Here is a 23,243-nt window from a genome sequence, read left to right on the forward strand (position 1 = left end):
GATACTTTTTTTTCCCCAAATTGTGGCAATCTAGTAATGGATTAAACTTACAACCATCAAAAAAAAAATAGAACTGAAAATATCAGAATGCATCCTATACGGCAAAAAAATAAGCATTTTTGTGAAACCTTTCCATTTGTTTATTCAGTGATGGTATAAAATGTCCTTCCTGCTGCAAGTTATAGTTGAAGTTTTAAAGTCTTCAATCTAATGGATTCAACATCTTCACCCAAAAACTGCAGCATATACAATTCCTCTCAAGTACTCAAAAAACAGTTACAAAATCTGATCATTTACTTGGCACAAAAGGAGTCTCAACCAAACCCAGGGAATCAGTATCATGTCCTGCATGATGACGAAGGATGTCCCCCAAGAGCTATCTGACAGCTAGTTGGTTCCTGTGTCTCCATTCACTAACCCTAGTTTCCAGGAGTGATCTAAAACACGCCTCTGTCCCTTGCAAGTGTCAGCTAACTTGGTTAGTTATTATTTGTGTCTAGCATGTACTCAAAAAACTTTTTGGTAGAACGAAAGAAATACAGTTGAGTGAAAGCACTTGGGCAATCTTCAGGAAGTTGAAACTAAACTAAGGTTAACTATTTTCAACCTTTTGAGATATTCCACCATAGAGAGAGTACTAGAAGAAATATACGCCCCCCAAAAAGGGCAAAAAATTTGAGCTTTGCACAAGTGAAGTGGTATATGGGGGTTTGGGTGCATGGACATGGCGTGAACAGCACAGGAAGCCAGCCAGCAAGGAAGCTGTTAACCAGAAGGGACAATTCCAGAGGGGTTAATACTATCAGCCTTCTTTAAGCGTCTCATCTGTCTGTGGAGAAAGCGACTTTTCCAAGACACACCTCTACAAGTTCAAGAGGACCAGAGGGCCCGTCTCTTCTCATCCTTCTCAACTGCCTTTTAGTTCACTGCAGGGTTTCCTGCCAAGGGGTGGGAACCCCAGCTGGGAGACAGGGATGGGCCAGGCAGGAAAGGACCTCTGTGTCTTGCTAAAGGGCTAGACAATCCGGCCCAAGGCAAGTTTGTTTGTTTAAGCCATGGTCAGATTTGGGGAATACAGAAGGTAAAACAGAAAACGGAACGACTAGAAGTACTGCATCCTTTAATGTGGTGACCACAGAGTGTCTGCCCTCAAATACTCATTTGAGAGGTGAGTGAAAGCGTGGATAAAGTCAAAATGTTTAAGAGGTTAAAATTAACCATTTTAAAGTGTACAATCCAGTGGCATTTAGTACATTCACAATGCTGTGCAACCATCACCTCCATCCAGTTCCAAAACACTGTCATCACCCCAAAAGGAAACCCCAGCCAGTCTCTTTTGTCCCTCCCCTGGTCCCTGAAAACCACTAAGCTGCTTTCTGTCTATGGATTTACCTGTTTGAACATTTCCTATAAATGGACTCACACAATATGTCTGCCTTCTTTCACTTGGTGTATTTTCGAGGTTCGTCCATGTAGCATGTACCAGTGAGAAAGAACTTCTAAGGCCGTGAAAGCAGAGCAGCAGGCAATTGAGGGTGGGGAGAAGGAGGGGTAAGGATAATTGCCATCGCTTAAGCCGGAGTGACTACAAGGACAGTGGCACCATTAACACAGCTGGGAAAGACAAAAAAAGGTACAGGTGGGGGCAAAGGTGACAAGTCTGTACCTGGACAGTCTGAGTTTGAAGGGTGACCAGAAACCCACCCTGGAGGAGGCCACCAGGCCGCTGAAAGCACAATCTGCAGCTGCAGAGAGAAGCCCCAGCGACAGAGCCGAGGGGCACAGAGATGCACCGTGTGACTGTCCTCCGAGGGGCACAGACACATCTGCAACCACGCCTGTCGTGGAGACACACGCACAAACTGCCCTGGCCTTTCTCAGAATGTGGCACATGGTCCACTTACCAGACTTCAGAGGTGAACAATAACCACTACGGCTCAGGACAGAGAAAACATTATCCTCCCTCTAGAGCGAAACCCACAAGAAAGTTTGCTCTGGCTTTGCTACAAAGGGCCCATTCACGGAGACCCCAGCTCGAATTCTCTGATAAGCATCTCCTCTGCCACCTCTGAACCCTGTGTGGCTGGTTCATCCTTCTCTGCTTCCACACGGTCCACCAGCATACGACCCTCCTCAGACTCTCAGTTTCATGCTTCGTTGAAAAGTTTGGTGTCAATATGCAGCCCCACCAGTCTGACTGTGACTCTGGAGATAAAATACTATGATTGTGTCCCAAGTGAGCGATCCTTCTGAGTAATTTTAAGCTGTAAAGAAAGGGAGGGGCCAGCGCCCCACCCCTTCCTCACAGCCAGCCTGGGCCTCCAATGTCAGTGATCATTTCTCACCCCAAAGAGCTTTTTGTGACCTGATGCCAGGTCCTTCACAAATCCATTTGAATGTGTGCAAAAGAATCCCTGCTCGCTTTCAACACATGTATTTACTTATGTATGCTATGCATAAGTTACCTATTTATACAAAAACAAACACGCATATAAAATTTATAAAATATACTTCAAAGTTGTTGTCTGTACCCTTAAGTTCAGGCTCAAACTGGAAATTTTGAGAAAAGGAACCATTACGGCCTGCCTCATGGCAAACTCGGACCAAAGGGAAAAGAGGGAAGTAAGTTATTAGAACGCGTAAGTGTAGAGGTGTGATCACAACCAGAGGAGGGTCACCCACCAGGACAAACCTGCCCAGGTTCCCCCTCCTCCGCCGCGAAGCTCGGCACGGCTCCACGCTCTCATTTTCATCCGCCACTCACCCGGTGAGTCCCCGATGTCCCCCGAGGGCAGGCACTGCTACAGGCACCCCCAGTGACCCAGAAAGAACCCACAGAGTATTCACAAAGGGGACAGTGACGAGGGACGAAGAAATAGAACACGCAGCACTTTCACGGAAGTGGCGACATACGCAGAATTTACCCAAATCCATAAGGTGTCGGATCAGTAAACAGCTTGAGGGCAGCACCTGTGCTGCCATTCGCTTCCCCCAGGGCCCAGTCAGGGCCTGAGTGAAGTGTGGGTGGAAGGGCAGATGGACGGATGACCAAGGACTGGCTGAATCAGGAAACAAATCCAAAGGAACCATGAAGTGCTAAGTGAGGCTGTTGGCAGGTAACACACTGGCTTTAGCCATCATCTTAAAGCCCTCACCAACAGTTTTTAACTTCATCAATAGGCAGGATATTTTCCCAGAGAACATTCAGCTTTAATCTTATAATGGAAATCAACAACAAAGCAGGATTTGCATTACTGTAGCAAATGAAAAAAAAATACATATGCATTGTCTAGACTGCTTTGCTAGAACACACTGGCTCCTTAAAATTTTAAAGAAATCTGTGTTTAAATCATATTGGCTACATCATTCTCAATGGTGAAAAACTGAAACCATTTCCACTAAGATCAGAAACAAGACAAGGTTGCCCACTCTCACCACTATTATTCAACATAGTTTTGGAAGTTTTAGCCACAGCAATTGAAGAAAAAGAAAAAAGGAATCCAAATCAGAAAAGAAGAAGTAAAGCTGTCACTGTTTGCAGATGACATGATACTATACACAGAGAATCCTAAAGACTCTACCAGAAAACTACTAGAGGTAATCAATGAATTTGGTAAAGTAGCAGGATACAAAATTAATGCACAGAAATCTCTTCCATTCCTATACACTAATGATGAAAAATCTGAAAGAGAGATTAAGGGAACACTTCCATTTACCACTGCAACAAAAAGAATAAAATACCTAGGAATAAACCTACCTAAGGAGACAAAAGACCTGTATGCAGAAAACTATAAGACACTGATGAAAGAAATTAAAGATGATACAAAGAGATGGATAAATATACAATGTTCTTGGATTAGAAGAATCAACACTGTGAAAATGACTATACTACCCAAAGCAATCTGCAGATTCAATGCAATCCCTATCAAACTACCAATGGCATTTTTCACAGACTAGAACAAAAAATTTCACAATTTGTATGGAAACACAAAAGACCCCGAATAGCCAAAGCAATCTTGAGAAAGAAAAACAGAGCTGGAGGAATCAGGCACCCGGACTTCACACTATACTACAAAGCTACAGTAATCCAGACAGTATGGTACTGGCACAAAAACAGAAATAAAGATCAATGGAACAGGATAGAAAGCCCAGAAATAAACCCATGAACATAGGGTCACCTTATTTTTGATAAAGGGGGAAAGGATATACAATGGAGAAAAGACAGCCTCTTTAATAAGTGGTGCTGGGAAAACTGGACAGCTACATGTGAAAGAATGAAATTAGAACACTCCCTAACACCATGTACAAAAATAAACTCAAAATGGATTAAAGACCTAAATGTAGGGCCTCCCTGGTGGCGCAGTGGTTGAGAGTCCGCCTGCCGATGCAGGGGATACGGGTTCGTGCCCCGGTCTGGGAGGATCCCATATGCCGCGGAGCGGCTGGGCCCGTGAGCCATGGCCGCTGGGCCTGCGCATCCGGAGCCTGTGCTCCGCAACGGGAGAGGCCACAACAGTGAGAGGCCCGCATACCGCAAAAAAAAAAAAAAAAAAAAAAAAAAAAAAAAAAAAAAGACCTAAATGTAAGGCCAGACACTATAAAACAGAGGAAAACATAGGCAGAACACTCTATGATATAAATCACAGCAAGATCTTTTTTGACCCACCTCCTAGAGAAATGGAAATAAAAACAAAAATAAACAAATGGGACCTAATGAAACTTCAAAGCTTTTTCACAGCAAAGGAAACCATAAACAAGATGAAAAGACAACCCTCAGAATGGGAGAAAATATTTGCAAATGAAGCAACTGACAAAGGATTAATCTCCAAAATTTACAAGCAGCTCATGCAGCTCAGTATCAAAAAACAAACAACCCAAACCAAAAATGGGCAGAAGACCTAAACAGACATTTCTCCAAAGAAGATATACAGATGGCCAACAAACACATGAAAGGATGCTCAACATCACTAATCATTAGAGAAATTCAAATCAAAACCATAATGAGGTATCACCTCACACAGGTCAGAATGGCCATCATCAAAAAATCTACAAACATGGGCTTCCCTGGTGGTGCAGTGGTTGAGTCCGCCTGCCGACGCAGGGGGCACGGATTCGTGTCCCAGTCCTAGGCCCGTGAGCCATGGCCGCTGGGCCTGCGCATCCGGAGCCTGTGCTCCACAACGGGAGAGGCCACAACAGTGAGAGGCCCGCGTACCGCAAAAAAAAAAAATCTACAAACAATAAATGCTGGAGAGGGTGTGGAAAAAAGGGAACCCTCAGGCTTCCCTGGTGGCGCAGTGGTTAGAAGTCTGCCTGCCAATGCAGGGGACACGGGTTTGAGCCCTGGTCTGGGAAGATCCCACATGCCGCAGAGCGGCTGACTCTGTGTGCCACACTACTGATCCTGAGTTCTAGAGCCTGTGAGCCACAACGGCTGAGCCCATGTGCTGCAACTACTGAGGCCCGCGTGCCTAGAGCCCGTGCTCCAAAACAAGAAAGGCCACCGCAGTGAGAAGCCCATGCACCGCAAAGAGTAGCCTCCACTCGCCACAACTAGAGAAAGCCCGTGCACAGCAACAGAGACCCAACACAGCCTAAAATAAATAAATTTATTTTTTAAAAAAGGGAACCCTCTTGCACTGTTGGTGGGAACTTAAACTGATACAGCCACTATGGAGAACAGTATGGAGGTTCCTTAAAACAGTAAAAGTAGAACTACCATATGACCCAGCAATCCCACTACTGGGCATATACCCTGAGAAAACCATAATTCAAAAAGAGTCAGGTACCACAATGTTCATTGCAGCTCTATTTACAATAGCCAGGACATGGAAGCAACTTAAGTGTCCATCTACAGATGAATGGATAAAGAAGATGTGGCAATATATACAATGGAATATTACTCAGCCATAAAAAGAAACGAAATTGAGTTATTTGTAGTGAGGTGGATGGACCTAGAGTCTGTCAAACAGAGTGAAAGTCAGAAAGAGAAAAACAAATACCATATGCTAACACATATATATGGAATCTAAGGAAAAAAAAATGTCATGAAGAACCTAGGGTTAAGACAGGAATAAAGACACAGACCTACTAGAGAATGGACTTGAGGATATGGGGAGGGGGAAGGGTAAGCTGTGACAAAGTCAGAGAGTGGCATGGACATATATACACTACTAAATGTAAAATAGATAGCTAGTGGGAAGCAGCCTCATAGCACAGGGAGATCAGCTCAGGGCTTTGTGACCACCTAAAGGGGTGGGATAGGGAAGGTGGGAGGGAGATGCAAGAGGGAGGAGATATGGGGATATATGTATAGCTGATTTACTTTGTTATAAAGCAGAAACTAACATATCATTGTAAAGCAATTATATTCCAATAAAGATGTTAAATAAATAAATAAATCATATTGGCTGAATAACAGACACAGGCAGCACACACCCATCATCTGCTGACACAGGGTAATGAACAAGCGTAATGTATTTTCCAGCTCACTGGAAGAGAAGCCTCTCGAGAAAAATGTTACCACCTTATTTTGTATTCTAGTAATAATATACCTCGCTTGGACCCATAAAGGGAATTAACGGCCAGCTCATCGGCATGGAAATTATAAAAATAGCTTTAGAGCAGGGTTCAACAAGCCTTTTCCATAAAGGGCCAGAGAGCAAACATTTCAGGCTTTGCAAGCAAGACAGCCTCTGTCACATCATCATCTTTGCTTTTTTAGGTTTATTTTCTGTGTGGTTCTTTTTTCCCCCCCAACAACGCGATGAAAAATGTAAAAACCATTCTTAGTTCCCAGGCCATACAAACCGTTGCTGGCCGACCCCTGCCTTAGACCATGGTAAGAAAGAATAGGACACTTGGAGTCCCAAGTCCCTCACAATTCAACCCAAGGGGCAAATCCCCGTCCATGTCTGATTTACCTCCTTCAGTCTCTCCAGCTCGTTTTGGAGGGCCTGTTTGGATATTTCCACTTCAATCATCTGCTGTCGTAGAGTTTCATTCTCATCTTCAACTTTAGCTCTCTTTTCCTCCACAGTTTCAAGTTCATGGTGCAATCTGACCGACACATCTTTGGCCACCTGCATCAACCCACGGAGACTGTCATCAGGATGGGAAGCTTTCTGTGTGCTAAGGGTACCTCCAAACAACTTCAGAGGCAGAATCATTAAGGAATATTATATTACACCAAAGAGCAAAGATCCTGGCAATATTAACAAGCCTAGTTTTAAAGGAGGAAAGTATTAGTTTGAAACATGAAATCCACATTAAGGGAAAATATGACATTCATCTGGATTAAAGGCCACTTTGCAAGGCCCTGCTCCTTCTAGAATATCAATATCCCAGGAGCACATGCTTTAAATGACAAGTTAAAAATCATCACCATCATCATCAAAAAAATAAACATTTCTGTTCCCCAAAATTATATAAAACCTACCGGCTTAAGAAAAACAAATGAAGTAATTCTGTATGCAGTAGATGTTTCATGTAGTCAAGTTTTAAATTGTCTACTCTGGTAAAATATTTGAATGCTAAAGGCAGTTAAACATTTTTACTTTCTAAAAGGAAATACGGAAGGAGATTTTTGTGAGAGAAATATAAATCACCTTTTTATCACATTGAATGACATTTTGTTAGTGGTTTATAAATTTGATAGAGTTACAAAGATTCTTTTCCTGTTATCATAATGAAAGGCTAAATGAGATTTCCTAAGGACTCGTCTAATAAGGAGGACATTATACATAATTCATCTCTAGATAAATGACTTGAAAATTGGGGCAGGAGAGAAGCCATGGTGGAGAGGACAAATGGAATAAAGTCTGGGATTTCTTCACCTCATTGCTACTTCCACCAATGATTCTCAAAGACACTTTAGACAATTAGTTATGATCCTATTTCTCTTTCAGTTAAATCACCACGACAAGTCTTACTTGGGTTATGGTACTTTCAGGTTTTCTGCATCCTAGAAACTTGAATAACCAAAAAAAAAAAAAGTTAAGTGACTGATCAACTTTTAAAAGTGGTCTTTGGGCCTCCCTGGCGGCGCAGTGGTTGAGAGTCCGCCTGCCGATGCAGGGGATACGGGTTCGTGCCCCGGTCTGGGAGGATCCCATATGCCGCGGAGCGGCTGGGCCTGTGAGCCATGGCCTCTGAGCCTGCGCGTCCGGAGCCTGTGCTCCACAACGGGAGAGGCCACAACAGTGAGAGGCCCGCATACCGCAAAAAAGAAAAAATAAATAAATAAATAAAAGTGGTCTTTGACTATAACTGAATTGATAATCCATCTTTAAAATATTCCAGATCGGTAGAAGGAGTTTCTGCACAATTTCTAAAGAATGGTCAGATCAATGGGCAGGTATTAATTCTTTTTTTATTGACCATCTATTACTATAATTTCTTTTCTTTTTTGGGGTGGTGGTGGTTAAGATTCCAGTTCATATGAGGGATTTAAGTCTTGGTCCAAAGCCATATGGCTACACACACCTTATAAACCATCACGTGAATGAAGAAGGTTTAAGCTGAATTCTGCTGAAAGAGAGAAACACTAACAGAACGTCGTGTAAGTGGGTTCTGAGGGTTGCGTTTCAGGTCTGAAACTGTACAGAAATGGTACAGAAACCTGTATCTCTAAGACACAATCTAGGCAAATCTGTGGAATTGTACAGAAACTCCCAGCGGCTCCTTTGGGGAAGGCATGTCCCATCCACCCCGCTCACTCACCTTTAAGTCCTGCTCCAGACTTCGGATGAGCTCGCCATCCACCTGCCCGGTCTCTGCCACCTTCAGGCTCTTCTGCTCAGCCTTCCTGAGGCGGTACTGCAGGATTCGGCAGTTTTTATTGGCGCGGTCCAGTTCCCGCCGAAGCTCCTGCAGCTGGTAAACATCTTCCTCTAAGTAACTGTCTCTCATCTCTTCCATTTCAGCACGGAGTTCATCCAACTCATCCTACACAGGCCAGACAGAGGAGATTGAGAAGCCAGGTCCATCAGTAAGGATGGAGTCGTCCATCCACCCCTGCTCTGCAATACTGTGAACTTTCTGCACTGTTACCTGTCGGCTTCTGGCCACAACTGTGTGATACGACACAGGGACTCTGGAAATTCTCACGCAAGACAATTATCACCAGATATCTGTTCAGATCTTATGGATCCAGAAGCCAAAAACGAGCATGGATTTATTCATTGCAGCCTCTCAGCATTTACCCTGCTCCCAATCTTTCCTTACATAATCATCACCATAAACGAAGTCATCTCTGCAGATAATTAAACCTTTAGATTCAAACCAAACGCTGACCTAAACCCGCATCTCTAAGACACAATCTAGGCAGTAAGACAGACACTGCCTGCAAAGAACACAGACTTTAGTGGGGTCATAACTGTGAATTGTCTGGGAATCAACATACCCGCAAATGTCCCTAAAATTCTGTCTTGACTCATGATTCTAAAGATAAAACCGGGAGATCAGCTCAGTGCTTTGTGACCACCTAGAGGGGTGGGATAGGGAGGGTGGGAGGGAGACGCAAGAGGGAGGAGATATGGGCATATATGTATATGTATAGCTGATGTACTTTGTTATACAGCAGAAACTAACACACCACTGAAAGCAATTATACTGCAATAAAGATGTTAAAAAAAAAAAGATAAAACCTTGTGCGCTGTTTTTTTCCCATTCGCCTGCCCTGCATTTCCCATCTCCACTCCACTCTGGTGTCAACATGAAGACACGCGGGTACAGGAGGAACCCAGGAGTTATTCTTGGCTCCCTCCCCGCCGCACGCCAGGCCACAGCCAACGCAGTGCTGGCAGCGCAAAGTCCAAATACCTGCGGCTCTCCCACCTCCAGCCCTCTCAAGAGAGCCACAGGTAAGACTCACACAGGTAAGCCCATCACCTGGGTGCCCCGCTTCCCCTCTATAGCCCAGGCTCCACCCAGACTTACCCTTTTCATAAGTTACTCAGACCTCCTCCCCCTACTCATGCCCTCCAGGGGGCTCCGCATCACACAGAGAAAGTTCTTCCAGGTCCTCCCCAGCGCCTGCATGCGACCCCCTCCTTCCCTGCCACCCTGCTGCTTCCACAGGGTCCAGGCACCTGGAGGCCTTTCACCTGTTATGGCCTCCCCTTCCTCCCCAGCTCTTTGCGGAGCACACAGTCACATGGTCACACAACTTGGAAGGCACACAATGCCACCCCCTGCCACTCCCCACCCCCCCAGTCTCTAGTCCAGGCCCTGCCCCTCCCCGCCACCTCCTACCGCAGCCTAAGGTTATCTGTGTTTCTTCCTGTTCATCATCTGTCACCCACCCAGGAAGGTAAGCGCCAGGAGGGCAGACACCTGGTGTCTCCCAGTGTCCAGGGCAGTGTGAGCCACACGGCAGGCCCTCAATAAATATTTGTGGAATGACTACCCATGAACCTCAGTCAACACCTAGAAAGACCAAATCCTAAACAGGACCCAAACCAGACATCCCCGCACATGGCTTTGTTCCAGTCTTGTAGTCTGGTCCTAGGAAAATTCTTCCCAAACCCATAGACACAGCTGCAGCATGTGATGAGATATAAATTCTATTATAAAGACTTCAACAGGAGCAATTTGGAAGGCGGGAGATTAAGGAAAGCATTCTAGGGCTTCCCTGGTGGCGCAGTGGTTGAGAATCTGCCTGCATTAGCAGGGGATATGGGTTCAAGCCCTGGTCTGGGAGGATCCCACATGCCATGGAGCGGCTGGGCCCCTGAGCCACAACTACTGAGCTTGCGCGTCTGGAGCCTGTGCTCCGCAACAAGAGAGGCTGCGATAGTGAGAGGCCCGCGCACCGCGATGAAGAGTGGCCCCCACTTGCCACAACTAGAGATAGCTCCCGCACAGAAACGAAGACCCAACACAGCAAAAATAAATTAATTAATAAACTCCTACCCCCAACATCTTCTAAAAATAAAAAAGCATTCTAGAACTGTCTTGATTAGTTTGATAATTGATGGCATAAATGCCTCCAGATTAGGGTACACTCGTTCTTTTTTTTTTTTTTTTTTGCCACACCACGCAGCTTGTGGGATCTTAGTTCTCCGGTCCCCCAGCAGTGAACATTAGGAGTCCTAACCACTGGACCGCCAGGGAATTCCCCATTCCCATTTGTTTTGCTCAATTAATACTGAGGCTCAAGGGAAAAACTCTCCCAAACGTGGACACCCTAACTTGTCGGCTCTCACCCTATTCAGTTTGTTCCTGGAGTCTGACCACCCTTGCTAATCCTGCATTTATTCTTAAAACCAGGGATTTATTTACAATAAAGAACAAGAGCTTCCCAACACCAGAGCCTCAGGTAGACAAGAAATTGACTAGAAAGGAATCTCCTGAAGAGTATCTTACCCTGGGTAAGATTAGGTCCAAGAAGCGTAACAAACGAATTGGGAAACTTTGTGGAAAAAGACAGACTGGTGCCAACCGGGTGAAAACAAGTGTCCAGCCAACCCCACCTGTGTGCAGCCATCACCTATACGGGAAAGGGCACAGATGTGGCACCTCATTCCCCCAAGCCCCAGTCTGTAGGTTCTCCCCCTCTGTCCACACCACTTGACCAAGAGCATTACCTACTCAGTTGACCATGACTCCAAGTGGAGCCTGTTTCAACGGACCACCAAGGAGAACGGATGTTAAAGAGGAAAGCTTTACCAACATTCCTAGTAGTCAAATGAATAAAATGTTTTTGTTCTCATCTGCTAAGTGTTCTTACAGAATTTCTGTACCAGTGATGACAGCCTCATTAAAAATATAAGATGTTCTCATGTGTCTTAAGAAAGGTAAATCTTAACGTTGAAAATGTTATGATGTATAAGCAAGTTTCACTGCTGTTTTTTTCTTCGTGGAGATCTCTTCCTATCAATCTTGTTCCTGGTAGGAAAATTTGTGGGCACTGGGAGTTACTGGGCTGAGCACAGAGGCCGGTCACTGGAACATCCATGAAGAGAATGGACAGGCTGGGCTCTTCAGGTGCCTGGAGAACCCACCTATTTCAGGAAGGTCCTTTCAACCTGCAGCAAAGAGGTTGTTCCTGATGCCCAATCCCTGCACTGAGCCATGGAAGCTGTGCCCTTGACCCAACCCACGCTGGAGGAGACCAACTACTGGCTGCAAGCTTCAAAACAGGCCTGTGCATGCCATCCTCCCATAAAGAGTAGAGAGTTAGCCCCGAATCTTCAAAATCAAGGTCAAGCTTCACTCAGATCCCATCTGTGAATCTGATCTGACTTTGAGAAAAAGTCTCACCTCTACACACGTCTGAATACAGTTAAAAGTTAACTGTTACACTGGGTAACTAATAAAAAATAGTTCAATACAGGCAATAATCACTATATGTATGTACACATACAAATATCCAGTGGTGCTGGGCATTCCGTTTATGGAAGGAACTGTTTATGATTGCTTTTCCTTCTAGAAAGCTTCTCAAGTCATTAATGCCTGAAATGATCTATTATTCAAATACGAGTTTTAAAATGTGACATAGCCATAAAAAGACATACGATACGACTTCCAGGTAAAAAATGTTCTCTGGTTTTCAGACTTCGTAATGGGGGTGGCATGGGGTTGGGGGAGGCCCTCATTGGCCCAATGTTAAATGCTGGCTATGTCCTACGGACGCCTACACCCCTGCTGCAGGCTGAAAAAGTCTGTTCCAGGGCTAGACAAACCCATACCTCCAGATCACCGAGTAGGCCACATGTAAACAGCTAATATTTTTTGGCATAAATAATCACTAACATTAGTTGCATTGAAAAGAAAATTAGGGAGAGACCATAACTGCATGTATTTGAATCATTGCTTTTGTACCTCATTTTATCTAAATTTGTAGAACAGAAGGCATCCTTTATTAAGCACTTTACCTTCATTACTAAGCCTACAATAACCCTGCCAGGGACACACGACCCCCATTTGACAGACAAGGAGGCCAAACCCAAGCTGGTAAACACATCCAGATCCTCTCAGCTAATAAATGGAAGCCCAGCTACAAACCCAGGTTGTCTGGTTCCACACACATGCTCTTTCCGGTAAGTGCTAGAAATTATCTGCAACAACCAGGACAAATGAAACAATGAGCTTTAAATCATATTTTTAAAAGTCCACCGTCGGTGTAAAATAATAAAAACAAGCTAACGTTTAGAACTTGACATTGTCAATGTGCAGGTATACTTATTTTCACACTTGGTCCTCACGAAAGCATTATAATATGCAGAAAAGGTATCAATACCTCCGTTTTTAAAATGAGGACATTGAAATTCTAAAAGTTTAAATGCTTCCCAACACTAGCCTGTGGCAGAGATGGTACGAGGCCAGGGTTTCAGCTCTTTTCATAGAGCCTTGAAAAAAGCAATTTTCAGGTTCAATGAAAAGAAGTTCTAAGAAAAGCGAATTATGAACCACGTAAGCTGGCAGCAGACACTTGACAAAGCCAAAACTGTGATTATTCAGATTCGGGTCATGATGAGAGTGATTTTCAAACTAACATTACATTAATTTTCCGACAGCATGCTCTAATTTAGAAAACATTAAAGAACCTTAAAGATGTCTGCCATTTAAATGCTTAAAGAAAAACCAAGTCAAGCAGAACATATAATGTTTCTGGCAGACAACATTTACACACAGTAAGTAAAAGTGGAAAATTGCTGTTGCTTTTTAATACAGATATTAAGAAAAAATTGCCCTTAATCAAGTTTTATATTGAATTAACATCAGGTCTGTCAGATACTCAAATGTTAGATCATTATCATATTGAAAAGCTAATTTAGTTTTAACTAAATATACTTTTCAAATTTTGTATGTAAAATGAAACCTTGATGTAGTGGGAAGTTCCCCAACTACTCCCCTTTGCCTGCAGATAACAAATCAAGCGTTATTTTACATCTATTTGACACATATCAAATTCGAGAAATAATGAGGTACCATGTGTGCACTAGAATAAACCAAGATTAAAATTTCCACAAAAACCTCTTTGCAGATAGTTTTATCCACCAATATAAAAACCAAATCCACATGGTAAAAGCGGTGAAAACTCTTGATTATACTGACAATCTTATCAGATCTTAATCGCCTTTAAACAACCTGAAATCAATAACTAGTCCTATTTTAATCACCCCTCTCTAAATAGACCCAACTTAGACAGTGAGAGCAGTCAGCTGGCTACTGTTGCAATAATTCCCTCTTCTGGGAGTTACAGACCTTATCCTCTGTTGTAATATACAATGAATCCACTTCGCTTCCCTCCGGACAATGGAACTGTTCTCTGCAGAGTCCCAGCTGAGACTCAGAAGGCTCAGGGACCCTCCCATTGTTTACCAAGCACAGTTCATCCAGCAGCGACGGCGCTGGGTTCCCTGGTCTACATGATCTTGCCACCTAAGGTGATTACAGCCGCTTTGAAGGCTGAATAAAGAGTGGGTGTGGAAAGCAGAAGGTCAGGAAAGAATAGGGATACTGTCTGCTTTAACCTTCCAGAAGAAGGGAGGAGGGCCAGGGGCCGGGGAGGGAGGGAAGGGCTGAAGCGCTTCATGCTCAGAACTGTTTATTCTTGCCTCAGTGTCCACCCCACCTCCACCCTTTCCAGGCGGCTGAGCATCTGGACTCTGAGCGGGCAGATTTAACCAAATCCTTTCAGACCTTGAAACTCCAAAGACTCCAAGTGAGACGCAGGATGGTGAGGCTGGATCGGCGCTGATGCACTGCAACCTCTCAACCCAAATGGCCTCACCGGCGGTCTCCCTAAGAAATCACTCCTCTCCCAGAATCCCATAGTACCTGCTCTGTAGCTAGCGCTGACTTTTGTTTTAACCAGAAATAATTCTTCTGAAGTAACTGAAAAGGCAGAGCCAACTCAGCAGCCCTTCCCCCACTGACCTTGCGGGCCCCGCAGGACACGGGCACTTTGGGGTACACTATTTGAGGGCAGGGGAAATGGTGTCGTGCGAGCATCCCCAGTAACTCGAGAAGCATTTTCAAAATAGGCCAATAAACTCAAAGCGATTAAACCCTCCTGAAAAGCCTGTGAAAACAGAGAACATAATTAATATGTCCACAATGAGCTCTAGGGCTTGTCTGATTGTCTTGGAGCAATCGGGCAAAAACGCACAGGCAAGGAACACTCCAGCAGTGTTTCGTGGACGCCCTCATCACTAAGATGTGCCTGGGTCTGGTCTGAGAAAGCAGCAAATGTCTTTCGATAACTGAACTCAATCTCGCACCTTAATTCCTGAAGCCTTCGGAATACATGCGAGTTCATCAGCGGTCAAGGGCCGAGAGTGCTTTTCTGACTGTGCTTTCAGACAAAAAGCCAGCTACCTGGATTGAGTCATCATGCACTTCTCATCATCTAGTCACCACGCTGCCCTGTGATGACAGTAGGGACGCAGGGTCAGGGATGGCCCCGTACAGCTCCACACAACAGAAGGGGGCACTTCTCTGTTGACAGTTGATTTTTAAGAAAATACAGCAGGCTGGTAAAAACCAAGAGAATTCCCCTCGAATTTCCTGATCCGTAACACATCCTCCTACAGTTTTGAGGCCTTAGTTTTCTGCTTGGATTACTCTTAGGTCATTCTAGCTCAGAAACCATCTTATACAGTAATGGTGACAGAAGTGACTCAGGAAAGCTCGTAATACTTGTGGTCACCATCCTCCAGAATATATCAAAGTAAAATTTCTGGGTGGAGTCTCCTTTCTAATCGCGAGAGTTCTATGCAGCATTCCCTAAGAAAGCAGTAGGTCAAGGACTCGCTTTTTTCTACCATCAAAAAAAAGTACCAGTGAGAACAAGAGCAACAAAAAGAGACGTTTGGGCTTATAATGCACACGCTCTAAACCTCACGTGCAAAGGCAGGCCTACAGCAAAAGTCATTGCCCATGAGGTCACTGATGCTCCCAGCCCCATTTTGCACAAGTGGGCGGGCTCGCTGACCTTTAGAAAAGTCTAGCAGGGTTGTTGTCTTTCTTTCCCACATTGAACTACTGCCATTTAAGCTGTTGAATGGCCAGTCATGTAACTCACACGTGTTTGTGATCATTCTTCTGACTTCCTAGCCTCCGCAGACCTCTTCTATCTCCGCTTCTCTCCTGCTGTCGGAGGAAAGGCTGGGAGATGGATTCAGGCATCATAAATGGTCGGCCGTGACCTTTTCTCCACAGGAAATGGCAACTGACATTTCCCACAAATTAAACATTGCCAGTGGTGTTTATGGGACCATTTGTCCACAGGCTAGCGGAGAGGTGTTCTTGGTGGCCCTTTCACCTAAAAAGAGGGCCCCTAGGAAAGCTAAACACTGGGAACATTTTGAGCTAATAAAAAACTCTAAGGCAAGCGTGGGCTCAGAAAAGGAGCCTTCATGGAAATAGGGTTGCAGCCTGGAGCAGGGAAAGAACAGAGGTCTGGGGGCAGGGAAAATACAAGCTGCATCGCTTACTAGCTGGATGACCTTGGGCAAGTCACTAAGTTTTCTCAGCTCTCAGCATCCTTGTCTGTGAAATTGGGGTTATGATAAATGTAACAATGATACCCTATGTTGCTGTGAGATTCACTAAAATATCAAATACATCAGATTAGGTGCCAGGGTCAGACACCTATTTCCTTCACTGAGAATCTAACATGAAAAAATAAAGCAAATAACTAGTCATCTAGGAATGAACCCCGAAATGACTGCCTACCTTAAGATCAAAGATGTAATGAGAAACCTCTTTTCTTCAAAAAAATTTTAAAAACTTTAAATTTTAAAAACCTTAATTTTCTGTTACTTAGCTGTCATGATTTGGATACACATCATTCAATCAGAAACGTTGTGGGTCAGGGATTAGGCTAAGAGATGAGACTACAAAATTCAATAAGATATCTTTCTTGTCCTCAGGGAGCCAATGCAGGGGACACGGGTTTGTGCCCTGGTCCGGGAAGATCCCACATACTAAGAAGCAACTAAGCCGGTGAACCACAACTACTGAGCCTGAGCTCTAGAGCCCGCGAGCCACAACTACTGAGCCTGGACACCACAACTACTGAGCCCGTGCGCCTAGAGCCCATGTTCCACAACAAGAGAAGCCACTGCAATGAGAAGCCCAAGCACCACAACAAAGAGTAGCCCCCGCTCGCCGCAACTAGAGAAAGTTCACATGCAGCAACGAAGACCCAACGCAGCCAAAAATAAATAAATATTAAAAAAAAAAAAAAAGCAAATGTACTATTTGAAACGTCTCACTCCAAGTCTCCATCTGCTCTATTTCCCCACCACTCTCCTCCTCTGCCTCTTTGAACAGGATAAAATAACCACTGGGCTCAGTGGGTTAGAGCAGCTTCTGCAGCTGGGGTTTAGGAATACTCAGCAGTTCACTGTTCTGATCCCAGTTTGAACTGCACACTTCACCAACAAGCACCTTAAAAGCTCACATCCTTGGTCCCACCAGCCAACACTTGGCCTCCATCAGGGACTGTCAGCATTTGCTGAGAACACAGGGCGAATCACAAAACCCACTGATAAAGGAGGTTTCGGAGGAAACATATTTAACTGTCTTAACAGAAATAGGAGATTTACACCGTGGAGCTATTTACCAGGTGAAGCTATTTACCAACCTGCGTATCACAATAAATCAAAACAATTGCTTTCAGGACAGCCCTCCTTACTTTCAGGTGACCTACCCCCACCCCCAACACTGCCTAAATCCTCTTTCCTGCAGCGCCAGCCCTCCTCCTCCTGGAAAAGATGGAGTCAGACTTGCGCCCCAAAGCTCACAGGACCCAGAAGCCCCTTAGAGCGGGCCCCGCCGCCAAGTGCTCATATAGGACGCAGAGGCTGCAATTCCCTCGAAAGTGCCCCGGCGTGAGCAGGGCATCAAGTGGCCTCTCCTGACACGGAAAACCCAGCTGGTGGACGCTTACAAAAGACCGGCCAGCAGGACACAGTGGTCCCTCCACTCAGGCCGCACTCGAGACTCCTGAACTGCAGGTTTATCACTGAAAACGCCGAGGCCCTCTGTCTGCTCTGTGAGCCCCGGGGGAGACACGGAGGGCGCCCGGCTTTCTGTAACTGGGTCTGCAGCCTGGGCCACCACACCCTCCGAACCCCACTCTCCTCCCATGGAGCCCAGCCCAGAGCCCTTCGGCCGGGGAAAACCCGCTCCCACACGATAGGGGTCTGGGGGTCGGCTGCACATCCAAAAAGTGATCAGAGCCGACACTCTATAATCAACACAGCATCAACAGGGGCAGAAACATCCGCGGAAAGCAGCAAGACTTCTAGAAACAAGCTAAGTGGGTTGAGAAGCAGCCCGGACCCACAAGTCTTGCTGCTCCTTCCAGAAGTTTTGGCTCCAGTTCCCAGCGCCCGGTGTGTGCGGGGGGCAGGAAAGTGAACGGCATCAAGAGAAAGCACTTTCGGGACCAGGAGGCGGGGCTCGCGGGTTCCAGCCCGCACCCAGACGTGGGGTCGCCTCCGAGCCACCGGCGGCGAGGCGGGCTGCGCACCTTGAGATAGTCGTTCTCCGAGCGCAGCTCCTCCATCTCCCGCAGCAGCTCCTCCTCCGCCACCGCCGGTACCAGCCGGGGCTGCTCGCCCGGGCCGTGCTCCTTGGGGTTCCCGGGGGCCGTTCGCTCCGGCGGAGCGCACCCCCCGGCATCCTCCGCCACGCCAGGCCCCGGGGACCCCGCGGGGACTCCGCTCGGGCTGCTCCGACCCCAGAGGCAAACGGCGGGGGGCGCGGCGAGGAGCGCGGGGGACTCGGGGCTGCCCGGAGGCGCCCCCCGAGCCGCGGGGCTCGTCGTGGGGGTTCCCCGCAGGGGTTCCCGGTCGCTGGAGCCCGTGCCGGACTCGGCGTCGCTGCTGGCGGCGGGGATCAGGCGCTGCTCGTCGGACAAGGGGTCGGACGGACAGTCGGAGAGATCGGAGCTGCTGTCGGTATGGCTGATGCGCGAGCCGGGGGCCGGGGAGCCGGCCGCGGAAGTCACGGCGAGGATCACGGCGGGGACCGGGACGATGGGGACCCGGGGCCCGGAGGCGCGGGCAGGGACCACCCCGGAGCCGCGTTTGGCTTTGCGGCCCTTGGCAGCGGCGGGCGGCGGCTCGGCCCCGGGCGGCGGCTTCCCGACCCGGGGCAGCGGCTCGGCGGGCGCCGCGCGAGCCGCCCTCCTGGGGCCCGGAGCGGCCTTGGCGCCGCCCGCTGCTCTGGCCCCGGCGCCCAGCGGCGGCTTGTCCTTCGCGCCGGGGGCGCCGCCGCTGCGCCGGGAGAGGCGGCCGGGCGCGGCCGGGGGCCCCGGCGAGGGCGGCGCCTTGCCCGCGAGGCTGGGCGAGCGCGGAGCGGCGGGCGCCGGGGCTCGGCCCGAGGAAGGGGCGGCCGGGGCCGGGCCGGGGGCCGCGGGCCGGCCGTGTAGGTCCTTGAGAAATGGTCTGGCGGGCGAGGGCGCGCGGTGCAGCCGCCTCCGCTCGGCCAGCGGGTGGAGGTGGTGGTGGCGGTGGTGCTGGCCGGGCGGCTGCGGCTTCGCATCCGGGGCGCCGCCTGCCGCGGGGCCATTCAGCGTCTCCATGGCCAGGGCCCGGGCCGCGAGCAGCAGCTCAGGCGGCGGATGCTCCGGGCGGCGGCGGCGTGCAGCCTCCCCGCGCGCCCGCTCATCACTGTCCGCCAGCCCCGCCCGGTGTGCTCCCCGCACCCCGGCCTCGAGGATCCCCGCGGGGCTCGTGGCCTCCGTCTCCCGGCTCTCCTCCGGCTGAGGTCACCCGCGCTCGCGTTCTCCGGGCGCGGCGGCAAGGCGGCTCCCTGCTGCTCGCATCCCCTGCGCGCGGCGCGCCGGGCTCGCACACCCGCCCTAGTCCAGCGGCAGCGGCGCTGGCGGCGCGCTCCCCGCTCCCGCGCCCCGCTCCCCGCCCAGCCCGCTCCCCGCAGCACCGCCCGCTCGGGCCCGCGCCCCCCTCCCGGCGCGGGCTCGCCGCCCGGTGCGCATGTCCCGCCTCCCGCCAGCCGGCGCCACGATGGGGGCGGGGCTGCGCTCCGGGACTGCGCGCCGGCTGTGGCCCCCGGCCCTCTCCGCCCTGGGACCCTCGTGCTTTTCGAGGTCCGGGAGGCAGTACGGGAGCTGGGGAGGGAGGGGGAAGGGGCAGAGGTGAACTGGGGGGCGGGCGCTAACCCCCGGGGTGGCGGGAAGCCGGAGTTCCGGGAGGGTGCCTGGGCCCCTCTGCGGGGTGCACTCTCGGGGCGCCGGCGTCCCCTCCGCGGAACAACGCCGCCCCACAGGCCCCCGCATCGAGGCCGGCCTCCCACGGCCCCTTAGTTCCGCCCCGCCGTCCTTTCCCTCAGGGCCGAAGTCTTCACCCTCCTTTAAGGAGTGCTGGGACCCGACGCAGCTACCTATCGGGTGCAAAGGCGCACGGGGCTCCAGAGTTAGCACCCCAGTGGCCTCTGGAGCTCAGAGGAGGAGCCGCTGTCAGAGTAGGAGAAGCATCTCGCCAAGCTTGGCGTCAGAAAGGGAACTCACATTTAGTGTCGGCTGCGAGCCAGGCCCTGTTAGACACTCCAGCAGCTCGGGCAGCGGCATTGTTTCATTTCATCCTCATAACAAACCCGACTACAGATTACTTCTGTCTTTTTGAAGGATGAGGACATGGGTGCGGGAGGTGAAGTCAGTGCCGCAGCCAGTGCACTCTGGCTGGGACCCATACCCGAGCCTGTGCAGCGTTCAGTCCTACATGCTGTCCCCACGGAGAACCCGGAGCTTGAGCGCCGCTTCGACCACTGGAGATTCTAACCTGGCTCACTGACCTTTTCAAGCCTCTGTAAAATTAGAAAATACCTCCACCTGAGTGTGGGGCGTGAATCAGCAAGGATGAGAAAACACTGTGTAAGCTGTAAAGTGCTGTTCTATACCACTGAGTGCAGCTTTTGTCCCAGGTGTTGGATTGTTATAGAAAAGAAACTTCGTGTCCTATTACAAATTAATCACTAAAGGGATGTTGCCTATAAGCTTAAATTATACATAATGACCCGCCCATCTCTGGTAACCCCACCTCCCAGGAAACGAGCTTTAAGCTAAAACACCTTTGTTAAGCTCACGGGAAACCTCCTGACCAGGCCCACCTGTGAATGGCTGCAGGAAGGAAGAAATTAACACATTCTCCTCCGATTCCCCTCCGAGTTTGGCTAGAAACACGACTCTATCTCCTTCCTCTTTTAGTATAAAAGAATCCTGAATTCTAACTTGGAGAAGATGGCTCTTTGGGACATTAGGCCACCATCTCCTTGGCCTGCTGGCTTTTTGTTTGTTTGTTTGTTTAAGATTTATTTATTTTTATTTTTGGGGGCTGTGTCGGGTCTTCGTCGCTGTGCGTGGGCTTTCTCTAGTTGCGGCGAGCAGGGGCTACTATTCGTTGCGGTGCACAGGCTTCTCATTGCGGTGGCTTCTCTTGTTGCGGAGCACGGGCTCTAGGCGCACAGGCTTCAATAGTTGTGGCTCGCGGACTCTAGAGCGCAGGCTCAGTAGTTGTGGCGGATGGGCTTAGTTGCTCCGAGGCATGTGGGATCTTCCTGGCGCAGGGCTCGAACCTGTGTCCCCTGCATTGTGGCCTGCTGGCTTTCTGAACAAAGTCGCTATTCCTTGCCCCAGCAGCTCACCTCTGGATTTATTGGCCGGTTGTGCAGCTAGCAGTACAAGCTTGGACTCAGTAACAGGATGGTGGACAATACTCAGAGGAATAAGGGCCAGCCTGCCGTCTAGACTTGGCTTTGCTGGGAGGCAAAGGCGGGCAGTGCTTACAAGTTGCTGGGGTCGGCATGGACCCTGACCCCTGAAGGATGGGCTGGTCTAGTAGATGAGTACCCAGGACCTGCCAGGGCAGAGGCTGTAGGTGGGACATTATCCTCGAGGCTTGGGGAGCCTTTGGAGGATGCTGAGCATGACTGATCTCTACTTAGGAGGATCCCACTGGCCACAGCAGCAAGGAGAGGGAGGCAGGTGACAGGGAGCAGTTAGCGGCTGCGGCCAAAAGCGCAGATGAGGGCAGTGGTAGTAGGAATAGAGAAAAGGGGACAGATTTTTGAAGATAAAAGGAAAAATAGAACCTATAAGGGAAAAGAATCTGAAAAAGAATATATCTATATGTATAACTGAATCACTGTGCTGTACACGTGAAACTAACACAACATGGTAAATCAACTATACTTCAATAAAAATATATGTACATAAAAAATAAATAAAATGTTAAAAAAAAAGGGAAAACATAGACTCCGAAGTCTGTGATCTTAACCTTAAATCACCCTACTTAGCCACCTCCTTCAAAAAGTGTGGGACAGGGCTTCCCTGGTGGCGTAGTTGTTGAGAGTCCGCCTGCCACCGATGCAGGGGACGCGGGTTCGTGCCCCGGTCCGGGAAGATCCCACATGGCCCGTGAGCCACGGCCGCCGAGCCTGCACGTCTGGATCCTGTGCTCCGCAACGGGAGAGGCCACAACAGTGAGAAGCCCGCGTACCGCAAAAAAAAAAAAAAAAAAAAAAAAAAAAAAGTGCAGGACAAAGTCATCACTGACGCAATAGCTAATAAGACCACAGCCATCTATCATGGCGTATCTGGAGAAAAAGGACACAGGTGGTGACAACAGTGCAGAAAGGCTGACAGGTGCCCTGCTCCCACGCCAGGCCCTCCAGCTCTCCCTAGAGGGCGCTCTAACTCTCCCTGGTGCCCAGTGATTAATCAGAAAGTGGCCGCCATCAGTCCCCAGAGCACAGCCCCCTGGAACTCTGGGACCTTCTCCTCGACCTTCTTCCAGAGACACAGACGTCCCTGACACCCTCACATTTCTCAAGAATTATGTCCAGGACTCTCAGCACAAGTTTGCCAGCTCCTCACACTGCATCTAATCATGCAAAAGACCAGCTCAAAAATGTTTCGGTAAGCTAGTCTTCCAAAAATATCAGCCAGGTGACCATACTCTTTGTCGCCAGCTTCCTTTCCCTCAGCTAGTAAGTCAAACAAACTTCATCCTCTGAACGATTAGCCTGGCGATTGTTTCCATTGGACCTTGGCAAGGAGGTGTCCAGGAATGCTTCCTTTGTTCCCAGCAGTCAGTGCGTTACAGGTGTACCAGATACCTGCTTGCATCATAGATGTTTTAAAAGTCACAGATGATTTTAAAATAACGTTTTGTTCTTGTGAAATCAACTTAGTCTTAAGGCATTAGGGGTTTGCTATTTAAAGGAGCCTTAAAGTGCTTTGTTCTGGAAAACAACAACAAAAT

The 23,243-nt window shown here is 48.5% G+C and overlaps 1 protein-coding gene across 6 annotated transcripts in view; it reads right to left on the reverse strand.

Moving 5' to 3' along the window:
• The window catches only part of MTCL1 (microtubule crosslinking factor 1), a 125,745-nt gene extending 106,076 nt beyond the window's left edge, over nucleotides 1–19,669 (reverse strand). For 5 of the 6 annotated variants that reach the window (XM_082641113.1, XM_082641111.1, XM_082641112.1 and 2 more), the window contains exons 1-3: nucleotides 18,491–19,644; nucleotides 8,722–8,946; nucleotides 6,924–7,082 (exon numbers count right to left, since the gene is read on the reverse strand). In XM_082641113.1, the coding sequence (XP_082497239.1) occupies nucleotides 6,924–7,082; nucleotides 8,722–8,946; nucleotides 18,491–19,546 (1,440 nt within the window). In that variant the 5' untranslated portion in view covers nucleotides 19,547–19,644. Of the gene's footprint in view, nucleotides 1–6,923; nucleotides 7,083–8,721; nucleotides 8,947–18,490 lie in introns of all 6 variants that reach the window. The other variant, XM_082641115.1, reaches the window with a different exon arrangement.
• Between the last annotated feature and the right edge of the window lie 3,574 nt (nucleotides 19,670–23,243).

Source organism: Mesoplodon mirus, assembly GCF_964341445.2.
Source record: "Mesoplodon mirus genome assembly, chromosome: 13".
Taxonomy (NCBI): Eukaryota; Metazoa; Chordata; class Mammalia; order Artiodactyla; family Ziphiidae; genus Mesoplodon; species Mesoplodon mirus.